This window comes from Hemicordylus capensis, chromosome 12 (genome assembly GCF_027244095.1).
Source record: "Hemicordylus capensis ecotype Gifberg chromosome 12, rHemCap1.1.pri, whole genome shotgun sequence".
Classification (NCBI taxonomy): domain Eukaryota; kingdom Metazoa; phylum Chordata; class Lepidosauria; order Squamata; family Cordylidae; genus Hemicordylus; species Hemicordylus capensis.
This window is the reverse complement of record NC_069668.1, coordinates 4,442,803-4,464,322: the sequence shown is the minus strand read 5'-3', so window position 1 is coordinate 4,464,322 and position 21,520 is coordinate 4,442,803. Positions and strand designations below refer to the sequence as shown.

The following is a 21,520-nucleotide window of genomic DNA, read 5'->3' as shown; positions in this document are numbered from 1 at the left end:
CATACATGCTGTGAAGAGCACCACTGTGAGACCTTTCCAAGTGTGGGAATGTCTTGCCGTTTGAAGTACGTACACATGGCCATCTAGAAAGAGGAGTCCCTAGTATACAGGAATTCCTCTGGGTCTGGGGTAAAAAAACAAGCCTCTTTCTTCTGACAAACTGGATGGAGATCACAAGCCCTGCTCTTGCCTGCTTCACCAGAGAGGAAGGCTTTAATCCATGCTAATGTTAAAACATAAACTGGATAATAGTGCCCTTTGTTTTTGCTTCTGTTGTGGTTTCTGAGTGTGTTCAGGGCTGGCTCCGGAGTTCAGTGCGTCCTTAGCAAACTGGCCCGCAGGGGAGAGAGAGAATGAAGCCTTCTCAGGGCTCACCTCCTGCTGCGTATATTCTCTCTCTTTCATGACCAAAGCTGACACCTTTTCAACTCATTAAACAATTCCAAGGTCACAATTAACTTTTCCGGTAATTAGCACCGTCTTCAGGGGTTTTTCCCAGACTACGGGATTTGCAACAGTTAAAGGGTTGCAAAGTGTAACGGGATGAGGTAGCAGTTTGAAAGCGTGAGCGCATCGGTTCTCTATGCATCATGACAGGGATTTTGCCATCCGTATTGCCCGCCACTGCAGCAGATTTTCCAGCCAGGGGGTGTCCATATTCCACCTGGATCACATTCACTGACTCCTCCTCCTCCTCCTCCTCCACCATCATTTTGGGCCAATGGGGTTGTGGGGGGGGGGTCGCCAATGTGATGAACTATTTAAAACACAATTCTCGGTGCATGTGTGCAAAGGCGCCAGCAGGGGTGGGCTAGCCTGATGCCACCCATGCAGATCAGCCTAGACTCTGCTGCCTGGAACATCCTGCTTAAGGTAGGGCTGGTTTGCCTTCATGCCCTTTTCCATGGTGGGGCCAGTCCAGCTGACCGGTCTTATCTCCAAGGGGGTACTATGTGGGCCTGTGCGTTTAGATGATCCACAAATGCCAGTTCTTCTGATTGCTTATCTGTACCCTTCCTTTGAACATTTGCAAATGTTGTTTACCTGTGATGAACTGCACATCATTTCATTCTTTTTATTGCCATTTATAGCCTGCCCGGGATGTAACCAGATACTTTATCTACTTTTATCTCTCGTCTCTCTGGACTGAGTGTGGTATAGGCATCCCAGACTGTAAAGCTTCATTGACAGCTGGGGAGTCCTGTGATAAGAATCCCAGCTGATTACTCAATCAGAGGACATGCAGAGATTAAAATCAGACTTTTTCCATACGCGTGTGACGGTCAAGTCAATGTGTGCGGTGCAGTTCCCTTGGGAACATAGAACGAGGCCTTGGACAGAGGCTTAAGTTTCCTGAATATCTCCGCTTTCAGTTAAAAACAACAAACAACTTTCTAGTCCGTATGGTGCTGAATCTGCTCCCGATTTTCCATCATATGTGAGCAACCAATTCGATGGCGGGAGGGGGTTGATCGTGTGAGTGAAAGAGGAGCGGCTCAGGACAGTGCCATTTTACCCAGCATTTTAGCAAGGTAGGAAGAAAAGCCATCCTCCCCAGCTCCTCTCTCACACACACAATCACTCCCCCTCCTTCTAACTAGTTTGGAAAATGGGAAGTGTGCACAGTTCCCAAAGCTGAGTAGGACATTTGTCCTACTCAGTTTTTGACCGCCTTTGTGTGTGTTTGAAAGTACTGTATTCACCTGAATCTATGGGGTTTTTCCAAGTTCTTTGACATTCGCAATCAGGGGATTGTCTTAAAATCAGAGTCCTGTTCTTTTAGGGTAAATACAGGTATAAGCGGTAATTAACCTACATTTGTAAGGGAGTCATCTTAAATGCAGGGTTGTCTTTTATTTGAGGAAATACAGTATAAAATGAAAAGCTGGAGAGGCCAGCCCAGTAAGAATCACAGGGGTTGAAAGATTGTGTATGTCCTTGCCTCTCCCCATGACTAGCAAAATGCATCATACATGATATGAAATGGAAATTGTTAATCCAGGCTCATCAATAAACGTAAAGATTGGTTCAGGCTTCTAACAAAATGTAGAAAGCAGTAGACCTGAACCAGAGTGTTAAAGAATGTGAGATCTCTCTCTCTCAAGATGCAGCAATTGCCAGAGCCTGAGAAAAGATATTGTATGTAGCCAAGGGCATGAGACAACTCTCCACTCAGCCGAAGAAGAAACATAGCTGGCACCTGAAGATACCAGAAGATACCGACAAGGAGTAGAGAGGACAGACAGGCCAAATGGTAGCTCATGTCACTAAGGCTAGTTGGCACCACATAAATGCATCTGTTTATTCCCAAAGATATGTGTTGTAGAATTTATTGATTTGCTGGCTTCTTTGAATCTGTATTAGCTAGCCACAGCATACCCTCGGGGCCGAGTGCTTGTCAGGTTCCCCCCCCCCCCCCGCTTTGACCAGGACTTTGCCTTCATGATCATGCATACACAAGCTTGTTTGAGCACACACCCCTTGTTGTATTTGACTCAATTCTGTCAGGCAGCAAGTTCCATTGCGGGAACCTGGTTTAATCCTCTTTCGTTCACTAAGTTGCCCATTCTCTGTCAAATCTTGATGGAAGGATGAAAGCTAGGGACTGAATTAAACAGGAGGGCCAGGTTCAAGAGGATTTTCCCACAACACCAGCCCTGTAAGAATCACAGGTGTTGAAAGATTGTGTTTGTCCTTGCCTCTCCCAATGACTAGCAAAAGCAGAATACATGATACAAAATAGTTTAATTTCTTATATTTAAAAAGCAGGCTACATGATGCAAAACAGGAGAAATTGTGCATGTTGTTGAACTCAGCCTTTTTGGTGCAGAATTTTGGTGCAACCTTTATTTGATTTGACATGGCTCTGGCGATAGTGTGCAAGGAACCCGGGAAGGTGTTCTCTGTGGAGTGTCTGCTTGTTGTAACTCTCCATGTGAGGCTGCAGTTTCAGGAGAGACAGAGAAGCAACAATAATAGAAGCAGAGTCCATCCACCCGTCACTGGGAGAGGGTTTTTTCTGCATATGTGGGGAAGGTAGAAGCCCAGGACACACACAGTGACAGAGAGAACCTGGGCTTTCGCCACGTGGTAGGGGTCCTGTGAAAGTTAGGCATTCTCAAAGTAGCACTATCTTAGGCCCCATTCTAGTGGGAATTCCCTCTTGCAGTCAGAGAGAAAGGCCTTCTGTCTGCTCGTTGGGAGCTGAGGTACCGTGCCGATTCCTTTGGAGCCATTGTTTGGACTTTCCCAGGGCCAAAGGACCTTGCAAGATGCCAAAAATGAGTTATTTTCTTGTGCATCTAATTCCCTGCGACTTGTCTATGGAGGATTATTCTTAGGGCGGTGGCACTGCCGTTGTTTATGTGCTTAGGGGGTTGTGTGTTGGTTTAGTACAGCCTTTGCAATGTGTCTGGTGATACCTGACTTTCCTTCTTCTCATTGTAGCCTACAAGACAAGAGTGAACCTCGTGCAATTTGGATGCAGGCAAGTCTTGGTTGGAAGAGTGCGCCATTCACCGTTCAACCTGGACTTCTGTCTGTCTTACTTCTCACAGGTAATTGGGCCTGGCAGATCTGATAATCCATTTGGCAAATACACAAGCACACACAAAGCTAGCTGGTGCCCTGAGTGGTGCTAACTTACATGTGCTGCAAGCAAACTCTCCAGGGATGCCAGTCCCTGGTGAGGAAAGCAACATGCTGTCCATACATGAGGCTCAAGGAAGGAGCTGTGGAACCAGCAAGGCCTGGATGCCAAGCGGGGAATTTATGGAGGAGCCCAGAGCTCTGCCCCTTCCTGCAGCCCAGGCTGGCCCCAATTCAAAGCAGGTGCTTGAACTGGCCCCCTCCTTCCTCCCTAGGAGGCCCAAGGAGAGGGAGGTTCCAAGCAGCCAGGAGCTTTTCCAGACGGCAGGCTTTACCGCAGGGTAACTGCGAGGCTTAACTGCATGTTCAAAGTTGCCCAAAACAACCAATGCAAAAAGTGGATTTTTTTTACCCCGGCTATAAATCACTCTAACACCCTATGCAAAACCTGAATTGTTTGTGAAGTGTTTCTGGGTGGCTTGCAAGGACTTGTAGGAGTGTAGGAGTGTCACGTTGGAGTCTTAGGGACGGGACGGGAGTCTTGCTGGGGCGGCACTGGCTTCCCAGGGCTCCTCCAACGGGGTGACGCATGCAGCATATAATGTTGCGAGTGATTTCTTATTTTGTTAGCAAGGTGCCTTTCCAACTGGGAACTCCCTTTCTGCCCACAGTTCTAGTTCCTGTACCTCAGAGGTTCTCAAATGGGGGTCCTCCCCAGATGTTGGTGGACTCCATCATTGTGGCTGGAGGTTATGGGACTCCTAGTCCAATATGGGGCAGCAGCGATCTAGGAAGATGCTGAAAGGCATCCTCTCATACTGCGTGGGGGGAGGCAATGGTCAACCCCTCCTGTATTCTACCCAAGACAGCCACTGGGCTCTGTGGTCGCCAGGAGTCAAAATCAACTTGACGGCATACTTTACCTTTTTTTTTTTTTAAACTTTAGTCTTACACAGGGCTGCTCAACTTCGGCCCTCCTGCAGATGTTGGCCTACAACTCCCATAATCCCTGGCTATTGGCCACTGTGGCTGGGTATTGTGGGAACTGTAGTCCAAAAACAGCTGGGGGGCCTAAGTTGAGCAGGCCTGGTCTAACATCATCTGAGGACCCAGGGTTGAGATTGGCTATTCGTATTCGTATCCCCCAGCTTAGAATCTGTCATTTCTTTCTCTGCAAGGGACTTGTATCCTTACTTAGTGAAGCAAGCCCCCCGCTCCCGCCCTTATTTGATCCTTACCAGGGGGATAACTATAATTGAACAAAGTGTGGGGTGTCCCCAGGCCCCTGAGGAAGGGGGGTTGACAGTTCACTCTTTGCTCTTCATGGCTGATGTTATATGAATATATGAGGTGATTATTATAGGTGTAGGGGTGTGTGTGTGTGTGTTTTATTTTTTATTTATTTATTTTAAATTTTATTTTACATTTATATCCCGCTCTTCCTCCAAGGAGCCCAGAGCGGTGTACTACATACTTGAGTTTCTCTTTCACAACAACCCTGTGAAGTAGGTTAGGCCGAGAGAAGTGACCGGCCCAGAGTCACCCAGCTAGTTTCATGGCTGAATGGGGATTTGAACTCAGGTCTCCCTGGTCCTAGTGCCTGCAAGTGTGTATGTGTGAAGGACAGAGGCATGGGAAATGTGTGTGCTGAGAGTGCTTTCGTTTTCACCATGTCCTTACAATGTTCTGCTGCAGCAAAAATATGGAGTAGGGGTGGAAGGAGATGGGGGCGCCATCTTTGTTTCTCGTCCCAGGGCCTACTCCAGCCTCGCTAAACCCTTGGTCCTTCTTTCTCCAACTTGCCTCAGTTCGGGGGTTCCCCACCTGGGTTCCTCCCGATTCCCATCATTCCCAGCTGCAGTTTACTGTGGACGGGGATGATAGGAGTTGTAGTTCAGCAACATCTGGAGGAACCCAGGTGGGGAACTCCTGCCTCAGTTGGCTCTTTTCTTTACACACACCCCCACTTACACCTTTTCAAGCCAAAGGAGAAAAGACACTTATTTGGGGGCAAGATATGGGTTATTAGGTTTGATGTTGGAGGGGGGGTTCAACAAAATGAGGAGGCGAACCCCTTAATTGTTGGGGGGGGGATCTGCTCCCCTGCCCCAAGGCCTCACCAACCCCCACACTTTCCTGGTTTCTAGGTGACTTGCACCGCAATGGTTGACATCCTGCTTTAACTTCTGCTGATCCGAGTGCAGCGGCACATGCCTAGCTCCCACCCCAACATCTTTGGCTGTGGGCCTTCTTGGAAGTCAGTTCCCTTGAAATCAGTGAGACTGTCTGCTGCCTGCACCTGGAATTAGGAGTGAAGTGTTGGGGTGCTTTCTTTTACGACAGTGCCCTCTACTGCACATATGCAGTTAGTAAGCACATATTCAATTTGCAACACGCACACAAAACCACCCTCACCCTCCAACAAAAGCAAAGCTCAGGCTCCTTTCCTCCTTTCCTCTGGGATGAGGGGAGTATCTACACTCACTGCCCCAAAACTTACTCCTGCGTCTGCTTCAATAGCGTCTACGTGTCAGGGGTGCACAAGTATAATAGCCTGGTGGGCCGGAACCAACTATGACTTGGTAGGCAGGGGTAGATTTCAGCACATTAATTATTCCATTAATTATTAATGAAAGCAACTCTGAGTTACCCACAGCATGAGGAGGGAAGAGGAGGTTCCTAGCAATCTTTCCTCTTCCTTCTCCTCCATGCACATTGAATGCCCTCAAAGGTCAGTTTTGAAAGGGGTCTGACCCCCCACCAGGTCCATGGGGCAAGGCAGCATTTTGCTCCTCACCTCAAGCACCGCAACACTCTGGGCCAGCCCTGGGGCCAGCAAAAGAGTCCCCATGGGCTGGGTCTGGCCCCCGGGCCGTATGTTGGGCAGGCCTGGCTCTGAAGTGACCACGCTGGCCAAGAGGGATGACAGTGTGTGCAGGGCTAGAGAGGTCGGGTGGCTGCAAGCTCTCTGTCCTGGTCCTTGGGTGCATCGGAGGGGCAGGAGGGGGAGCATGGTTGGGTGGAGCAGCCCAGAAGGCGCCGGTAGCACTGGGTTGGCAGGCTGTGTAATGGGAATGACCCCCGGGGCGGTCGGCCCCCTCGCCACTAGCTCCCACTATCCCAGTTGGATAGGTCTGCTGGGAGCTGCTCCCTGTGAAGGGAGCGGGGAAGAGGAGATGATGGTGCCAGGTTTCCGGGCTCCATGTTCTGAGGAGGCAGAATGGGCGGCAGGGGGACACATAGTTCAACCAGAGTACTTACCGGCGGCTCTGGAGGAATCTGCGGCGGGTCGGGTTGCTCCGTGCTTAAATTGGGCATTGGCAGGCACACTGGAAGCCCCATGGGCCATTTGCCTGCAGGTGATTGCACATTGGGCCACTCTTGGGGCTCTTCTGCGGCTGGCGAATGACCCTCCTCAGCTGGGCACAGCAGCATGTGGTCCGGCTCCTGCCGCGCCGGGGAAACTGCTTCCTCCGCTTGCTGCACGAGCACCTGGACCATCATGGGGGAGCAGTAGGGCAACCAGGAACTCTCCTGCTCCAGGGAGTTTGCATGGCTCGCACAGCTGAGCGCTCCCGTCTTCTGGATGCCAAGCCCATTCTGGAGGCTGAGGAGCAGCAGCATCTGTGCCTCACTGAGCCCAGCCTCTCCCTTGAGGGGGCCTGGTGTCTGCGGCTTTGGGCTGCACGAGCGTGATCCCAGCCCGTTCCAGTCCTTCCTCTTGTTACCCGCATAGGCGAGTCCTCCGAAAGGGAGGGCATCCTTGCATGGCCTTTGAAGAAGGATAGCAACCAAAGAAAGACCAAGGCAAGGCAGCAAGAACAAAGAGGGGAGACAGAAGTCGAAGTAACAGGGTTTTTTTTCCAGGTATGGGGAGGGCATCCGTCACACGATGGGTTATCAGGCTCTGCATGCTCCGAGACAGGGCCAATCAAATTCCAGCACACGCTCTATCCCCTCAGCAACTCCTTGCATGCCCCAGTTCTGGTCCTGTCTAGCTCCGTGAACAGTTGTGCCTTGTGAGAACTAACCTTATTCTTCCCTTTTATTCTAAATTCTACACTTTCAGCTCTACTCTTAATCTCCGTGTGCGAGGGGGGGAAAGGAGTTGCGCGATCTCGGGTTTTCGGTGGTTACTTTCCATTTTTAATCCCACCTTTGTTTAGCTAATTCCTTTCCCTCTATTCATGTAATTGACTAAATTGCTTTTAATGCCTCTCTATGCATGGATATTGTTGACTTTATACCTTAATAGCCCTTCTTTGTCTGCTCCTTGCCTGGCTGTTGTTTTGTTGTCTGTTCTTTGATTTCTTGCGAGCCCTTCTGTACGCACGTTCCCTTGCTTAATTAACGGAGCAGGCAGAGAGTTGCTAGGAGAGCTATGGAGCTTTCGCAAATGGGAGATATGTTGAAAGGATCCCTCTCTGAGGGTCCCTTTTCGGATGCCCCATCTATTGACCCACGATGTGGGAAAGCTTTGGTCACGGGAGCTACGGCCCCTTCGTGCACGGCAACAATGGGAGCTTCAGCCCCGGTTGCTCCCCAGAAGGGGGTAATGGCGGCGATATCGGAGAGGGCAGTAACGGCCGCTTCGGGAAGCGCGACTGCCTTGGCGCTGATGAAGGAGGAGCATTCGGAACACCCGGCCCCTTCAACTGCTCCTCAGGAGTTTAAAAAGGTTCAGAAAAAGACAAAGCATTTAAAAGTGAAAGGCGATAAGCCTAAGAAAAAGAAGAAGCGTGCCTTCTGCGCTAGCTCCGCTCCTTTGAGTGAGCGATTACAGCTTAAAGCGGTAAGGGCTCAAACACCTGACAAGCCGCATCTCGCTTTTCCCGCCGAAACCAGATCCTCCATTTTAGGAGCGCCTGCACGGGCTGAGGCTATGGAGACTGGGACTCCTTCCCTATCGCAGCCTGATGGCCAGGGTTCTATGGGGATCGGTTGGCTTAATAACCAATCGATTTCTGCACCTGTCAGCTCGGGGAATTTCCAAACTTCTGCCTGCACCCTGACCAGTTCCCTCCCAGCTGCGGATAGTGAAATGGCGAGTATAAGGGGACCTAATGGTGAGCTTCTCTCGATCAAAGAATTACAATGGTTGGGGAATTTTGTTAAGAACCAATGCATGGCTCTGGTTTCTCCATTGCTCAATCAAGCTGCTGCGCCTTCTGCACAACCAGCATCTGCTCTCTCTTCTACTGTGACTGCTCCTACGGTGGCAGCCCCTAGCATAACTGATAGGGCAGCTCCTAACCGTAGATCACGCCGCCCCTCCTTTTCGTCTTCACCCGATTCCAGTCCTGCTAGGAGTCATATCCCAGTGGGAGAACGAGTTTGGCGGGCTAGACGTTACAATAAGCGCCACTTCAGCAAGGTTCTAAGTGATTCTGCTTCCTCTGAGGAGGTTTTTCCCAGACCTAAAAGAAAGGGTATTGCGGAGATGAATATCCCGGGGGCAGGAGTTCCCTCTAGCTTGGGCATACCCTCGGAAAGGGTGACACAGCTGCCTGCTACTGCCCAAGGGTCTGCTAACATGGCTCCTCATACGGCCCCAGTTGATCCGGTATCCGATTCTTCGGGTACAGAAAAGGAGGAGGGAGAGCTGTCAGATGAACAAACTCCTTCTGACAAACCTACCACAGCTAGACTTTTTTCGACAGCTGAATTTGAAATTCTCTTAGCTAAGGCTAAGAGGGCCATTAAAGACGTGTCTAATGAACCGGGTGGTAAACCAGCTTCGGGATTGGACCAGGAGGTTTTTCCATCTACCTCTTCTGCTCCCGCTACGGTTCCTTTTCCAAGCTTGTTTAAAGAGGTCATGATGGCAGAATGGGGTTCCCTGGTTTCATCTAAGCCGATTTTTCATTATCCTAAAAAACTGTATACTCTTCCCCCTGATATTATGTCTATGCTAGCAGTTCCCGTTGTAGATGCACCTGTGGCCCAATTGGTGTCCGGTTCGTTGGTGAACAGAGAGGGCGAAGAGTTCCTGAAGTCGCCAGAGGAGAAAAAGACCGATCATCTGTTGCGGAAGATCCATGATGCTTTGTCCACGGTCATAAGGGCATCCTCCACAAATTCCATCTTTGCCAGGGCTACCATTCTGTGGACCAAAGAACTGGTCAAGTTGGTGCCTCCGGAAAACCTTAAGCTGAGGCAAGGTCTAAACAAAATAGCCAGGGCGGCCGCCCTCATGGCTGACTCTAGTCTGGATTGCCTTCAACACGGCTCCAGGGCAATGGCAGCTAATGTGGCTGTGAGAAGGGGGCTTTGGTTGAGGCATTGGAGGGTCGACGCCAAATCTAAGACATCCTTGGCAGCAACTCCATTCCGGGGCACTAAGCTTTTTGGGGAATCTCTAGAGCCGGTACTAGTAGAGACCCATGATAAGAAAAGGGCTATGCCAAGTAGTCGGGGGGACTCCAGGAGATCCTTTCGAGGGGGTAGCAGTAATTTTCAAAATTCCTTTCGCCCCTACCGATCTTTCTCCCGATTCCCTTCTTCAGGTTCCAGAGAAGGCTTCAGAGACCGTGACTACCGAGGAGGTCAGTTCAGATCAAATTGGCGTCCAACTTGGAATTCCAGAAATAGAGGTACGGGGAAGGGTAGACAAGGGGGATTTTCATCCAACCAGTCTAAACAATTCCGAAAACAATGACTCACTTCAGGTGGGAGGTCGCCTGAGAGCCTTTGCCCAGGTCTGGCGCAAGTCAACCACAGACTGTTGGGTCAACCAAACTATATCTCAGGGATACTCCATAGATTTTTGGGCAACCCCCCCCCCTGACTTTTTCTTCGAAACGCCAGTTTCCAATTGCGAGGTGAAGAGGAAGTTAATGGAGGTTGCCATTCAACATCTTCTGGAGATTCGGGCCATAGAGTTGATCCCACCTACGTCGAAACCAGCGGGGGTCTTCTCTCGCTTGTTCCTGGTGCCCAAGAAAGACGACTCCTGGCGAGCGGTTTTGGATCTCAAACGCCTCAACCGCTTCGTCAAGAAAAGAACCTTCCGGATGGAATCGTTCAGATCCATCAAGGCGTCGGTTTTTCCGGGGGACTGGCTGGCGTCCTTGGACTTGTCCGAGGCATACTTGCATGTTCCAATCAGAACCCAGTCTCGCAAGTTCCTCAGGTTTGCATACAATCAGAAGTCCTATCAATACAGAGCTCTTCCCTTCGGCCTGTCCACGGCCCCTCGAGTTTTTACAAAGTTAATGGTGGCAGTGATTGCCCGGATAAGACAGGAGGGCATTCATTGTTATCCTTACCTCGACAATGTCCTGATTCGATCAAACTCGGCCCCCCAGGCATGGGAGGATGTTCAGCGCACGGTTCAATTGATGGAAGGCCACGGATTCATTATAAAGAGGACAAATAGTCATCTGGTCCCATCCCAGTCCTTGGTTCACCTGGGTGTACTCTTCAATACTTCGACGGGTACGGTGAGTCTGCCCGGGGAACGCATAGAGAAGATAAAAAAGGCAATTTCTCAATACCTCCGCAAGAGAAGAGCATCATTGAATCACCTGACCCACATATTGGGCCTCATGGTCGCTTGTTCGGATTGCGTTCCGTGGGCCAGATGGCACTCCAGGCCGTTACAGTGGCTACTGCTTCCCCACCAAGACGCTATCATGGAGAAGCAGGAAATGTACATCAAGATTCCCCGAAGGGTTCAACTCTCCTTCCTGTGGTGGATGTCACCTGCAGTGGAACGGGGTGTTTGTCCGGTTGTACCCGAGAAGGTTATTGTGACAACAGACGCGAGTCTCTTCGGCTGGGGAGCTCACTGCGGCAGTCGGCATGCGCAGGGAATATGGGACCGAGACGATTCGACACACAGTATAAATTGGTTAGAGCTCAAGGCGGTTCGCCTGGCGTTGCTGAGCTTCAGAGCAATCGTGGAGAATCAGCATGTGCTGATCCGTACGGACAACATCACGGCAAAAGCACATATCAACCGCCAAGGGGGAACTCGGTCACGAGCCTTGATGAGCGAAGCGGTCCGTTGCTTCCACTGGGCAGAACTACATCTGAAATCGGTCTCCGCGGAACATCTCTCAGGTGTCACCAATTTACAGGCCGACTGGCTGAGTCGCCAGTCTCTGGACCAAGCGGAGTGGTCCCTTCACTCACAAGTGTTCGATATGATAGTACAGCGACTGGGCATGCCAGTAGTAGACCTATTTGCCTCTCAGTTCAATCACAAGCTTCCGAGATTTTATTCGAGATATCTGTGTCCACAGGCGGAGCAGATAGATGCCTTGGTTACCAGGTGGCCTCGGGGACTTCTATATGCCTTCCCACCTCTTCTGATATTAGGGGCAACGATCAGGAAGCTGAGGTACGAGAAGGCGGAACTTGTCCTGGTGGCTCCCTATTGGCCTCGGAGGCCTTGGTTCTCCGACCTAGTGGACCTCGCGGTGCAGTCACCTTGGCCTCTTCCGGACAGGCCAGACCTATCGATGCAGGGTCCAATTTGTTACCCAGATCCGGGATGGATGCAGTTACACGCTTGGAGGTTGAGCGGAAGAAGCTAGAACGGAAAGGGTACTCGCGTAAGGTCCAGGACACTATGGTGGCTTCCAGATGCCCTTCTACCACGCGAATCTATCAAATCACCTGGACTGCGTTCTGCTCTTGGGCGGCATCCTGTAGTCTGGACCTGCTAGAGGCTGGTGTCATGGAGGTTCTAGAATTCCTACAACGGGGTGTCGATAAAGGCTTGCGCCCCAGTACATTGCGACGCCAAACGTCTGCATTGTCCTCCGTGTTGGACCTTTCCATCAAGGGCTCTAAGGACCTTCACCCTGACATCAGACGCTTTTTGAAGGGAGCCAACAATTTAGGACCTCCTCCAATACAACGTTTTCCCACTTGGGATTTGAACAAGGTTTTAAACGCTCTAACAAAATCTCCGTTTGAACCTCTTCACTCTATACCTCTTAAATTACTGTCTTTCAAGGTACTCTTCCTTGTCGCCATTACTTCGGCAAGGAGGGTATCAGAGTTGGCTGCCCTCTCGGTGAGGGATGAACTTTGTATATTTCAAAAGGATTCAGTGGTCATGAAGCTGGACCCCACCTTCTTACCTAAAGTAAATTCCTTGTTTCATAGGTCTCAGTCTATTGTTTTGCCTTCCTTCTGCCCAAATCCTCAACATCCTAAAGAAAAGGCGTGGCATAGGCTGGATGTGCGTAGGGCACTGCGCATTTATATCAGGCATACGAAAGAGTGGCGTCGGTCCGACTCGCTTTTCGTTTCCTACCAGCCCCCATGGTTAGGTTTGAGAGCTTCCAAGTTGGTCCTGGCCAGGTGGATCAAGGCTGCTATTTCCCTTGCTTATGAGTCTATGGGGCTCGTGGCCCCACAAGGGATAACGGCTCATTCCACCAGGAGTGCCTCTGCTTCGGCTGCATTTTCTGCTAGGGTTCCTTTAGAGGATATATGCAAGGCAGCCACTTGGTCCTCCATTTCTCCCTTCATTAAACATTACAAAATCCCATCCTTTTATGAACCGCAAGCTGCGGTGGGTCGCACCGTTCTTCAAAGGGTGGTATAAACATCCGCTACCCTCCCGTATTCTGGCTTGGGTAAGTCCCATCGTGTGACGGATGCCCTCCCCATACCTGGAAAAAGAAACATAGGTAGACTTACCGTGAAGGGTTCTTTTTCTGATATGGGGAGGGCATCCGGCCCGCCCACGGATGTGGGAGTGGACTTCAGGGTGGCGGGGCAACTCCTAGGGTAATAGTTGCTCTATCTCCTTTCTTCTTTTTCTTGTTCTCATTGAGGTTATGTTGTTTGTTATTGAATGAGGTTGTAACCTTTCTTAATGGATGCAGTAGTATGTCCTCCTCAGTTACGTCTTATCCACGACCAGAACTGGGGCATGCAAGGAGTTGCTGAGGGGATAGAGCGTGTGCTGGAATTTGATTGGCCCTGTCTCGGAGCATGCAGAGCCTGATAACCCATCGTGTGACAGATGCCCTCCCCATACCAAAAAAAGAACCCTTCACGGTAAGTCTACCAATGTTTCTTTCTCTCTCTCTCTTTTTTCTTTGTTAAATATTAGGGAGAAACCCACTGCAGGAAGAGTCGAGGAGGCGAAGAGGCACAAAAGGAAACAAGTTGGAGAAGAAAGGACTTGGGTGGGGGGAAGGGGGAAAACCGCTGAGGAGTCTGCTGCTGCTTGATCGAGATCTGTTCAGGAGCAGGACAGGATCGAAACTGGGGAGGAGCTGCACCAGGGTCTCATGGGAAGGTCAAATGTTCAAGAGATCCTGTTTCAAGGAGCAAGTGGGTATCCCAACCCATTTAAAGGGATGCCCTCCATCACTGGGAGAGAAAAGAAAAGAGGACTCACATGAGTATCGGAGTAGAGCCTGGGTTAAGAAGACAGTAGCTATGAGCAACACAGCCACCCAGATCTTCATTCTTGCCAACTCCAGTGGAGGTGAGGAAGCCGGGGTATCTTTTGGGTGAGTGCAGTGAGCTGTGGACCCCAAATCAATTCCCATTTAACTTGTGACAAGTGGTCCATTGGGGATCAGAATCAGGCAAGGGCATTCTTGGCACCTTTGCCGCAAACACTCAGACTTTTATCAGGAAACGGGAAAGAATGAAGAGGCTGATTGGCAAGAAAAGCAAATTTGTATTTCTGGGTAGCACCAATGAGCTAGCCCTCTTTAGATCCCCAAGCTGTCTCCCCAATCTAGACCCCAAAGGATTCAGGCGACAGTTTTTTAAATGTTTGTTTTACTGTAATAATGTAAAGAAGCCATGAAGAAGCAAAGCAGACATTAAAAGAACAATCTTTAAAGGAAAAATCCCAGGCAGGCAGCCTCTCTACAGCTTGAGCAGAGGGAAAAGACAGACGGCCGACTCAGTGTCCCATGATCAGTTGTTCAATGTCCCATGATCCAATTGTTTTTAAAAGACACATTGAATAGTCATGCTGTGATTCTGATTGACTAGCGCATTTGATAAACTAGGCATAAAGTTTACTGTCCAGTCTGCCTGTTGCCTGCCTCTGTATTGATCAAGGGAGGTGTAACTTATCCAAGGCACCATATTTGTGTACCTACTTGGTTCATTTATGGCAGAGCTCACTTTTGAAAGGGTTGTAATGCTATGAAGGTGGCTGGTGTCCTCCATCCAATACACACGATCACAGGCCAGATGCTCTTACTACCTTAGTATCTGTCACAGCAACAGACAGGAAATGGAATATGTGTGCAGTAGAACTGGTTTTTTTGTTTTGTTTTTACCTTTAGATCCAGGAACTTGAGGAGATGGGGCAGGGGCAACCTTTTACCAAACCTTTGCAGTGTGGCAGAGACAGAAAATTGGTGACGGTAGTGCAGGGTAAATTATTGTTATAAATTCTTTCTCTCTCACACACATACTCATCATTTTTCTGATTCGAATATTACTGTTTTGCTGTTTTGTGGCTAGCTGCAACTTCCACCTTCTTCCTGATCAGGCTGCTGGTTCCAAGCCTATTGAAAGCTGCTGGATAATTTCAGATTGTTTGGGTTGGTTGGTTTGTTAAATACAGTATATAAGTATTTGTCGTATTGTATTCATATCTATCTTAGGTTTCTTTTTTATATTGTGAGCCCTTTGGGGACAGGGTGCCTTATTTTTATTTACTAATTTAGAGACTTTTAGTTAGATACTGTTTTGATAGTTTTTAACATTGTTTCAGATTGTGGTTTTAGCCTTTTTGTTTTGACGTGATTTGTATTTTATTGTGAGCCGCCCAGAGACGTGCGCTTTGGGCTGGATATAAATATGTCAGTCATTATTATCTACCTGCCTACCTACCCCTTGCTGCATCTCCAAGAAAGGCCTGAGAGAGACTCCTGCCTGCAACCTTGGAGAAGCTGCTGCCAGCCTGGGTAGACAACCCTGAGCTAGATGGACCAAGGGTCTGACGTAGTAGAAGGCAGCTTCCTATGTTCCTAAAAGGAGTGCTGGGATGGAGATAAAGGCACAAAGCGGGCATAAAGCCCAGGCTCCGTCTGACAACATGAGATGATCTCCCATCATGGGAGGGTGCAGATGGTGGGGGGCCTGTTAGAGCCCCCCCCCCCGAGACTGAGGCTCAGTCTCTGGATTCTCTCATTAAAAGAGTTCAGGGAAGAAATCTTGGCAAACCTCATGCCTGGCAATTCCGGGACAGGCTGTCACCCGGGGCAGAACATTGGGACCGCATGCCCTGCCTGTCTCTCTTCCCCCACCCTTTGTTCAAGTGTAGACTGTAAGCTCCGTGGGGCAGGGATACCTCTTGGGAAGACTTATGTGGAGAAATTGCTAGACTGTTCTTGATGCACTGGCAAACAAGGCCCTGATTGCTTGTGGTGCCGTGCCTGCTGATGGATCTGCAACGAAAGATTCAGCACCAGGAGCTTTCCCAGACAGCAGGCTTTCCTGCAGGTTTGCCGCGAGGCTTTACTGCGTGTCCAAATTTGCCCAAACAAACCAATGCAAATAGTTGAATTTTTTTTTTACCCCGGACATAAACGGGGCTAAGCGCCAATGCACAATGAAGAACCTGAATCGTGAATGGTATGTTCCCAGATACTCGCAGGGACTTTGACTTCAGTCTGGATAACACATGAATGCACATCTGCCCTTCCAAAGCAAAATGTTACGCACAAGTAAACGTACAGAAGGTTGCAGCTTTAGGTGGTTATGGCAAAAATCCAGATCTTAGGACACCAAAAGCTTGTTGGGATGAAGTTTTTTGTGGTCTATTATGTCGGATCATTCTGAAATTCTGTGGAAATGTTCGCCTTCCCCGCATCTCCCGTTTTATAGGAAAGGACAGCCTCAAGGGGTTTAATGTTTGGCAATTAATTAACATAATTCCAGTGTAGGCAGCCCAAATGAGATTTCTGCTTAAAAAATTGCCACAGGGAGATTAGTGCCAGCTTGTGAAATATATTTTCTACCTAGGATCAGCTTAGCAACCTCAGGCTCTCTGAGCTGATAACCAAAATACTTAGGCGTATGGAAAGTTAATGTTTAGCAAGAGATGGCCGTATGGCAACAGAACTGTGCAATGCGGCTTCTTCCACTTTGTGACCACAAAGAGGTGATGATCCGCTTCCCTTTTCTTCTGTTCAGTACAGCAGGCAAGAAGGATAAGGAGAAATGCCATTTAAAACCAGAGTGCCGCTTTTTCTCCATGGTCAGAGATCTGAATTTTCGAACCACACCCCTATCTGGACCAGGCACCTGGTGCTTTCCTTGGGGGTTCCTCAGCTGACTGTCACCTCAGTCTCCATCCTCTTCAACTCTGCCGTGATCCTCGCCATTGCATGCTCCAAAGACATGCACAAGCCCATCTTCATCCTCTTCTGCAACCTGGCCATCGCCGATCTCCTCTCCAGCTCTTCAAGCCTCTGGATCGCCATCTTGTTCATCACCAACCCGCAAAGCACTGTCGATGGCTCCAAGGCTCTCCTGCTCGCGTACACCTCCTACACCATGTCGATTCTGGCCACCATCTACAATTTAGTCAGCATTGGGTTCGAGCGCTACTTGGTGGTGACTGAAAGCCTGAAGTCGAGATACTGGGTCACCAGAAACCAGACCTTGATAGTTGTGTTGGGTATCTGGATGCCTGCTGTCTTCTTGGGCTTCATGCCTCTGATGGGGTGGAACTGCTTGGATGCGGCCAAATCCTCTGTCCTTTATAGCCCTCTCTGCAATGACTACCTCATCTTCATCACTATCCCCCATGGCACTTTGGCCATCATCTTGCCTTTCTTTACCTACTTCAAAATCATCATCTTTTTGAGGAAACAGAAGACAACCATGGGAGCCTTGGGTCAACCCTTTGGCACCTACAGGTTGGCCGAACTCCAGGTAGCTAGGATGAGCATCTTTATCTGGTCCTTGGCTCTCCTTTCCTATGCACCCTTCTTTGTGGGAGTTATACTCGATTCAACCTCTCAGCAAAGCCCCGAAAATCTCCCTGCAGGAATCTACGTGTTCAGGAACCTGACAGCAATGATGATCACCATGAATTCTTTGGGAAACCCCATTGTGTACACCCTGAAAGTGAAGAAGTTGGGGCACAGACTCAGGTTGTTGAAGTGCCCATCCAACAATCGCATTGAAGTCTACGCCATCGGGAAAATATAATCTTGGCTCAAAAGTGGACAAACGGGACCCATCCCTGTGGATTTTGTCAAGCCTCTTGAATGGCCATATTGGTAGGATTGGAATCGCTTGATGGAGCCTTTTCTTGGGGAGCTGAACTCAGCAAGACTGATCCACTTCAGCACCATGAGGAGTGGACAGTTCCCTAGCACAGCACGAGGAAGTGGGAAAACATAAAATGTTTCCCTCCTGCTGCCAGTTGCTAAGGGGGGGGGGGAGGGGGGCCTGACACACAGTTTTTTAAACGGCAACTCTTCGATTTAGCAGTTCCTATAGAATATTGGTTGGCCTAGGCTCTGTGTCTTTCAATAGCTTCTTCACTGTAAATCTAAGAAATAAACACTGAATAAGCCATGAATATGAATGAGTTGACCCCTGCAAACTGATCAAAGAAGCAGTTTTTGAGTGGTGGTCACCTTAAGTGGCGCAGCAGGGAAATGCTTGACTAACAAGCAGAAGGTTGCTGGTTCGAATCCCCGCTGCTACTATATCAGGCAGCAGCGATCTAGGAAGATGCTGAAAGGCATCATCTCATACTGCGGAGATGGCAATGGGAAACCCCTCCTGTATTCTACCAAGAGAAAACCACAGGGCTCTGGGGGCGCCAGGAGGCAAAATCGACTTGACGGTACACTTTACCTTCCCTTTACTTCTGTTTAGTTGGGGACAAGGGAAGGAAGAAACTGTCTCTATTCAGCCCCAGCATAGCACCTCTTCACTGGCTGTAACAGCTGTAGAGGATCTGCTTTCCATGCAGAAGATCCCAGGTTCCATCCCTGGCAGCATCTCCAGGTAAGTCTGGGAAAGATTCCTGCCCGAAAGCCTGGAGAGCTGCTGCCAGTCAGTGCAGACAATACTCAGCTTGATGCACCAGTAGCCGGACTCCGTATATGGCAGCTTTGTGTGTGAGCCATTTTGGGACAAGAAAACTCCACTCCCCCAATTTCACTGCTATGGAAACTGCTCTGAGAATGTTACTTGTTGAAACATGAATGTTTCTTGTTGGAAAGCAGTATATAAATTATTTTTAATAACAACAGGATCATGCTTTAAAACCTAAAACTTAGTAGGGATTCATGAAAACAATGACTCAAGGCAAAACATATAAAGATGTTGTTGTGAGCTGGTTTTTAGATTGAGAGCTCTTTTGGGAAAGGGAACCATCTTAAGGTATTATTTATTTTCTGTGTAAAACCACTTTGGGAACTGCTGAAAAGTAGTATATAAATATTCACAATCATAGGTTTCAAAGTGAGTTGCTGGACAGTTGCGATTCAATGAGTGGCTTAGCCAATGTCCAGAAAGGTTCAAATTTATCTTCTGATCAGAATGAAAGAATCTCTGACTTCAGCAGAGACAACGCCTGTGGCTCAGCGAGCTTTTCTGTTCAGCCTGTTTGATCACAGTTGAACCAGAAAGCAAAGAAACGTGGCAGTCCTAATATGTCCCCCATGTGCAACCCAATCCTATGAATGTTTACTCAGATATAAGTCCTATCAATTTCAATGGGATTTACTCCCAAATAAGTGTGCCACAGAATGGTGGCCTTACTTGCTTAACGTATTGGGGGCAGAATTGTTTTTAAGCAGTTAATCAATCTGGGCTGCTTGTTCTGCATGGAGGGATGTAAATATACTTTTGTCTCCATTAGTTAATGCCGCAATCTGAAAAATGGTATACCAGGACACCCTACTGTATCATGAGAAGTCCTAGTGGCATTGCCATAATTCATCAGGTAGTGGGACCAGTAACAATGTGAGTTCTGTTCCAGTTCCATAGTGTACAGGTTTTTAATGCTCTGGTTCTGTTCTGGATGCTGTAGCACTTCCTCTTGCTGAGCAGGAAGTTGGACTCCAAGGTCCTTTCCAGCTCTAAAACGTTACAATCCTCTAGCTCAGACATTAACTTTAAAAAGTGGTTGAGTAATTTGCATCACGTGCATTACCTGGTGCATTAAACGCCACAAGTTGACGAGGACATCCACAGGGCATGGGGGCATGCCTTGGCGGCCGAGGGGCAGCCCTCCCCACCTGCTCTTTTGTCCCCACACCCCTGCGTCAGACACCTGTCCCAGCCAGCGCGCTGTCATCAACCCTGACTGGCAGCATCTCTCCAGGGTTTACCTTATGGCTCTGGTAATGTACCCAAAATTGCAGGCTTGGCTGCCGAGGGCCACCCTAAGTGCAGGAAGAAGCTTGGCTCTCCTTGGCTTCTCTGAGAAGCAAGATCTGCGCCTTGTGCATTGGGTGGACGGAGCCAGCAGCATCCCCCCTTGACTTCTCTTCTGAACTGGTGCCATGTCCTCAGTAGGCCGAAGGGGCCTTTGGCCCAGCGAGATCATCTTCCCTCCCGCTGCAAAGCAAAGTAGGTCTGGCGGGGGGGGGGGCGGAGAGAGCTTCAGGCCCCCCTTGGCACAAGGTAGGCCAGAGCAGAGGCTCTCCTCCGCGGCTCTTGGCCCCAAGAAGAGGATCCCGCTGGCTGGCATAAGCTGCTGGGAAGAGAAGATTTGAGCCTACATCCGAAAGGGAAAAGCCTGCAGCCAAAGCCCGTTCACCCCCAGCTGTGGGGAACTGCCCTAGCTTCTGGTCAGTGATGGAAATAGATTTCTTCCTTCATGGTGCCTTGGTGGTTCATGGAAAGAAACACCCGTGTCGGCCTAGACACTAAAAGTCCATATACCCGAGTCGAAGCATCTCATGGAACCCAACACCCCACACCCCATATTAAAGTATAATTATTTTATTTATCTTTCTAACACATACGTGTCAAGTTCAGAGTCCTACAGATTAAGTGCTATAGTTGGGGGGATTCCAAGGAAAGCAGTTGACCAGTCAAGGCCGACCAGTTTATGGCTGCAATGACCGGCCAACTAGTCAATGCTGCCATAAACTGGTTGGACATGACCGGTCAAACATCAGCCATGATCGGTCAACCAGCTGAAGGGCGTGCTGACCCCTTGACCGGTCAAAAGGTCAACTGGCTGATGGCAGCAGGTCAAAAGGTCAAAGGATTGAAAGATCAAAGGGTCAAAAGATCAAATGGTCAAAGGTGCGAAAGATCAAAGGGTTAAAAGATCATAGGTTCAAAGGGTCAAAAGATCAAAGGTTCAAAAGGTCAAAGGTTCGAAAGATCAAAGGGTCAAAAGATCAGGTGGTCAAAGGTGCAAAAGATCAAAGGGTCAAAAGATCATAGGTTCAAAGGGTCAAAAGATCAAAGGTTCGAAGGTTCAAAAGATCAAAGGTTTGAAAGATCAATGGGTCAAACGATCAAAGGGTCAAAAGATCAAAGGGTTAAAAGGTCAAATGTTCAAAGGGTCAAAGGTTCGAAAGATCAAACGGTCAAAGGTTCAAAAGATCAAAGGGTCAAGAGATCATAGGTTCAAAGGTTCAAAAGAGCAAAGGGTTAAAAGGTCAAATGTTTGAAAGATCAAAGGGTCAAAGGTTTGAAAGGTCAAAGGGTCAAAGGTTCGAAAGATCAAAGGTTTGAAAGATCAAAGGGTCAAAGGTTCAAAAGATCAAAGGGTCAAGAGATCATAGGTTCAAAGGGTCGAAAGATCAAAGGTTCGAAAGATCAAAGGGTCAAAAGATCAGGTGGTCAAAGGTGCGAAAGATCAAAGGGTCAAAAGATCATAGGTTCAAAGGGTCAAAAGATCAAAGGTTCGAAGGTTCAAAAGATCAAAAGATCAAAGGTTTGAAAGATCAAAGGGTTAAAAGATCAAAGGGTGAAAGGATCATAGGTTCAAAGGGTCAAAAGATCA

The 21,520-nt window shown here is 48.8% G+C and overlaps 1 protein-coding gene across 1 annotated transcript; it reads left to right on the top strand.

Moving 5' to 3' along the window:
- The first annotated feature begins 14,602 nt into the window (after window positions 1–14,602).
- On the top strand, window positions 14,603–17,908 carry LOC128335830 (lysophosphatidic acid receptor 2-like). Its single transcript, XM_053274567.1, has 2 exons — window positions 14,603–14,955; window positions 16,723–17,908. Exon 2 carries the CDS (start codon window positions 16,750–16,752, stop codon window positions 17,743–17,745), a length of 996 nt encoding a protein of 331 aa, XP_053130542.1. The 5' UTR covers window positions 14,603–14,955; window positions 16,723–16,749; the 3' UTR covers window positions 17,746–17,908.
- Window positions 17,909–21,520: the final 3,612 nt, after the last annotated feature.

Bases quoted from the DNA above. Each gene is read 5' to 3' on its own strand.
- LOC128335830 (XM_053274567.1), top strand. From the start codon at position 16,750: ATGCCATTTAAAACCAGAGTGCCGCTTTTTCTCCATGGTCAGAGATCT.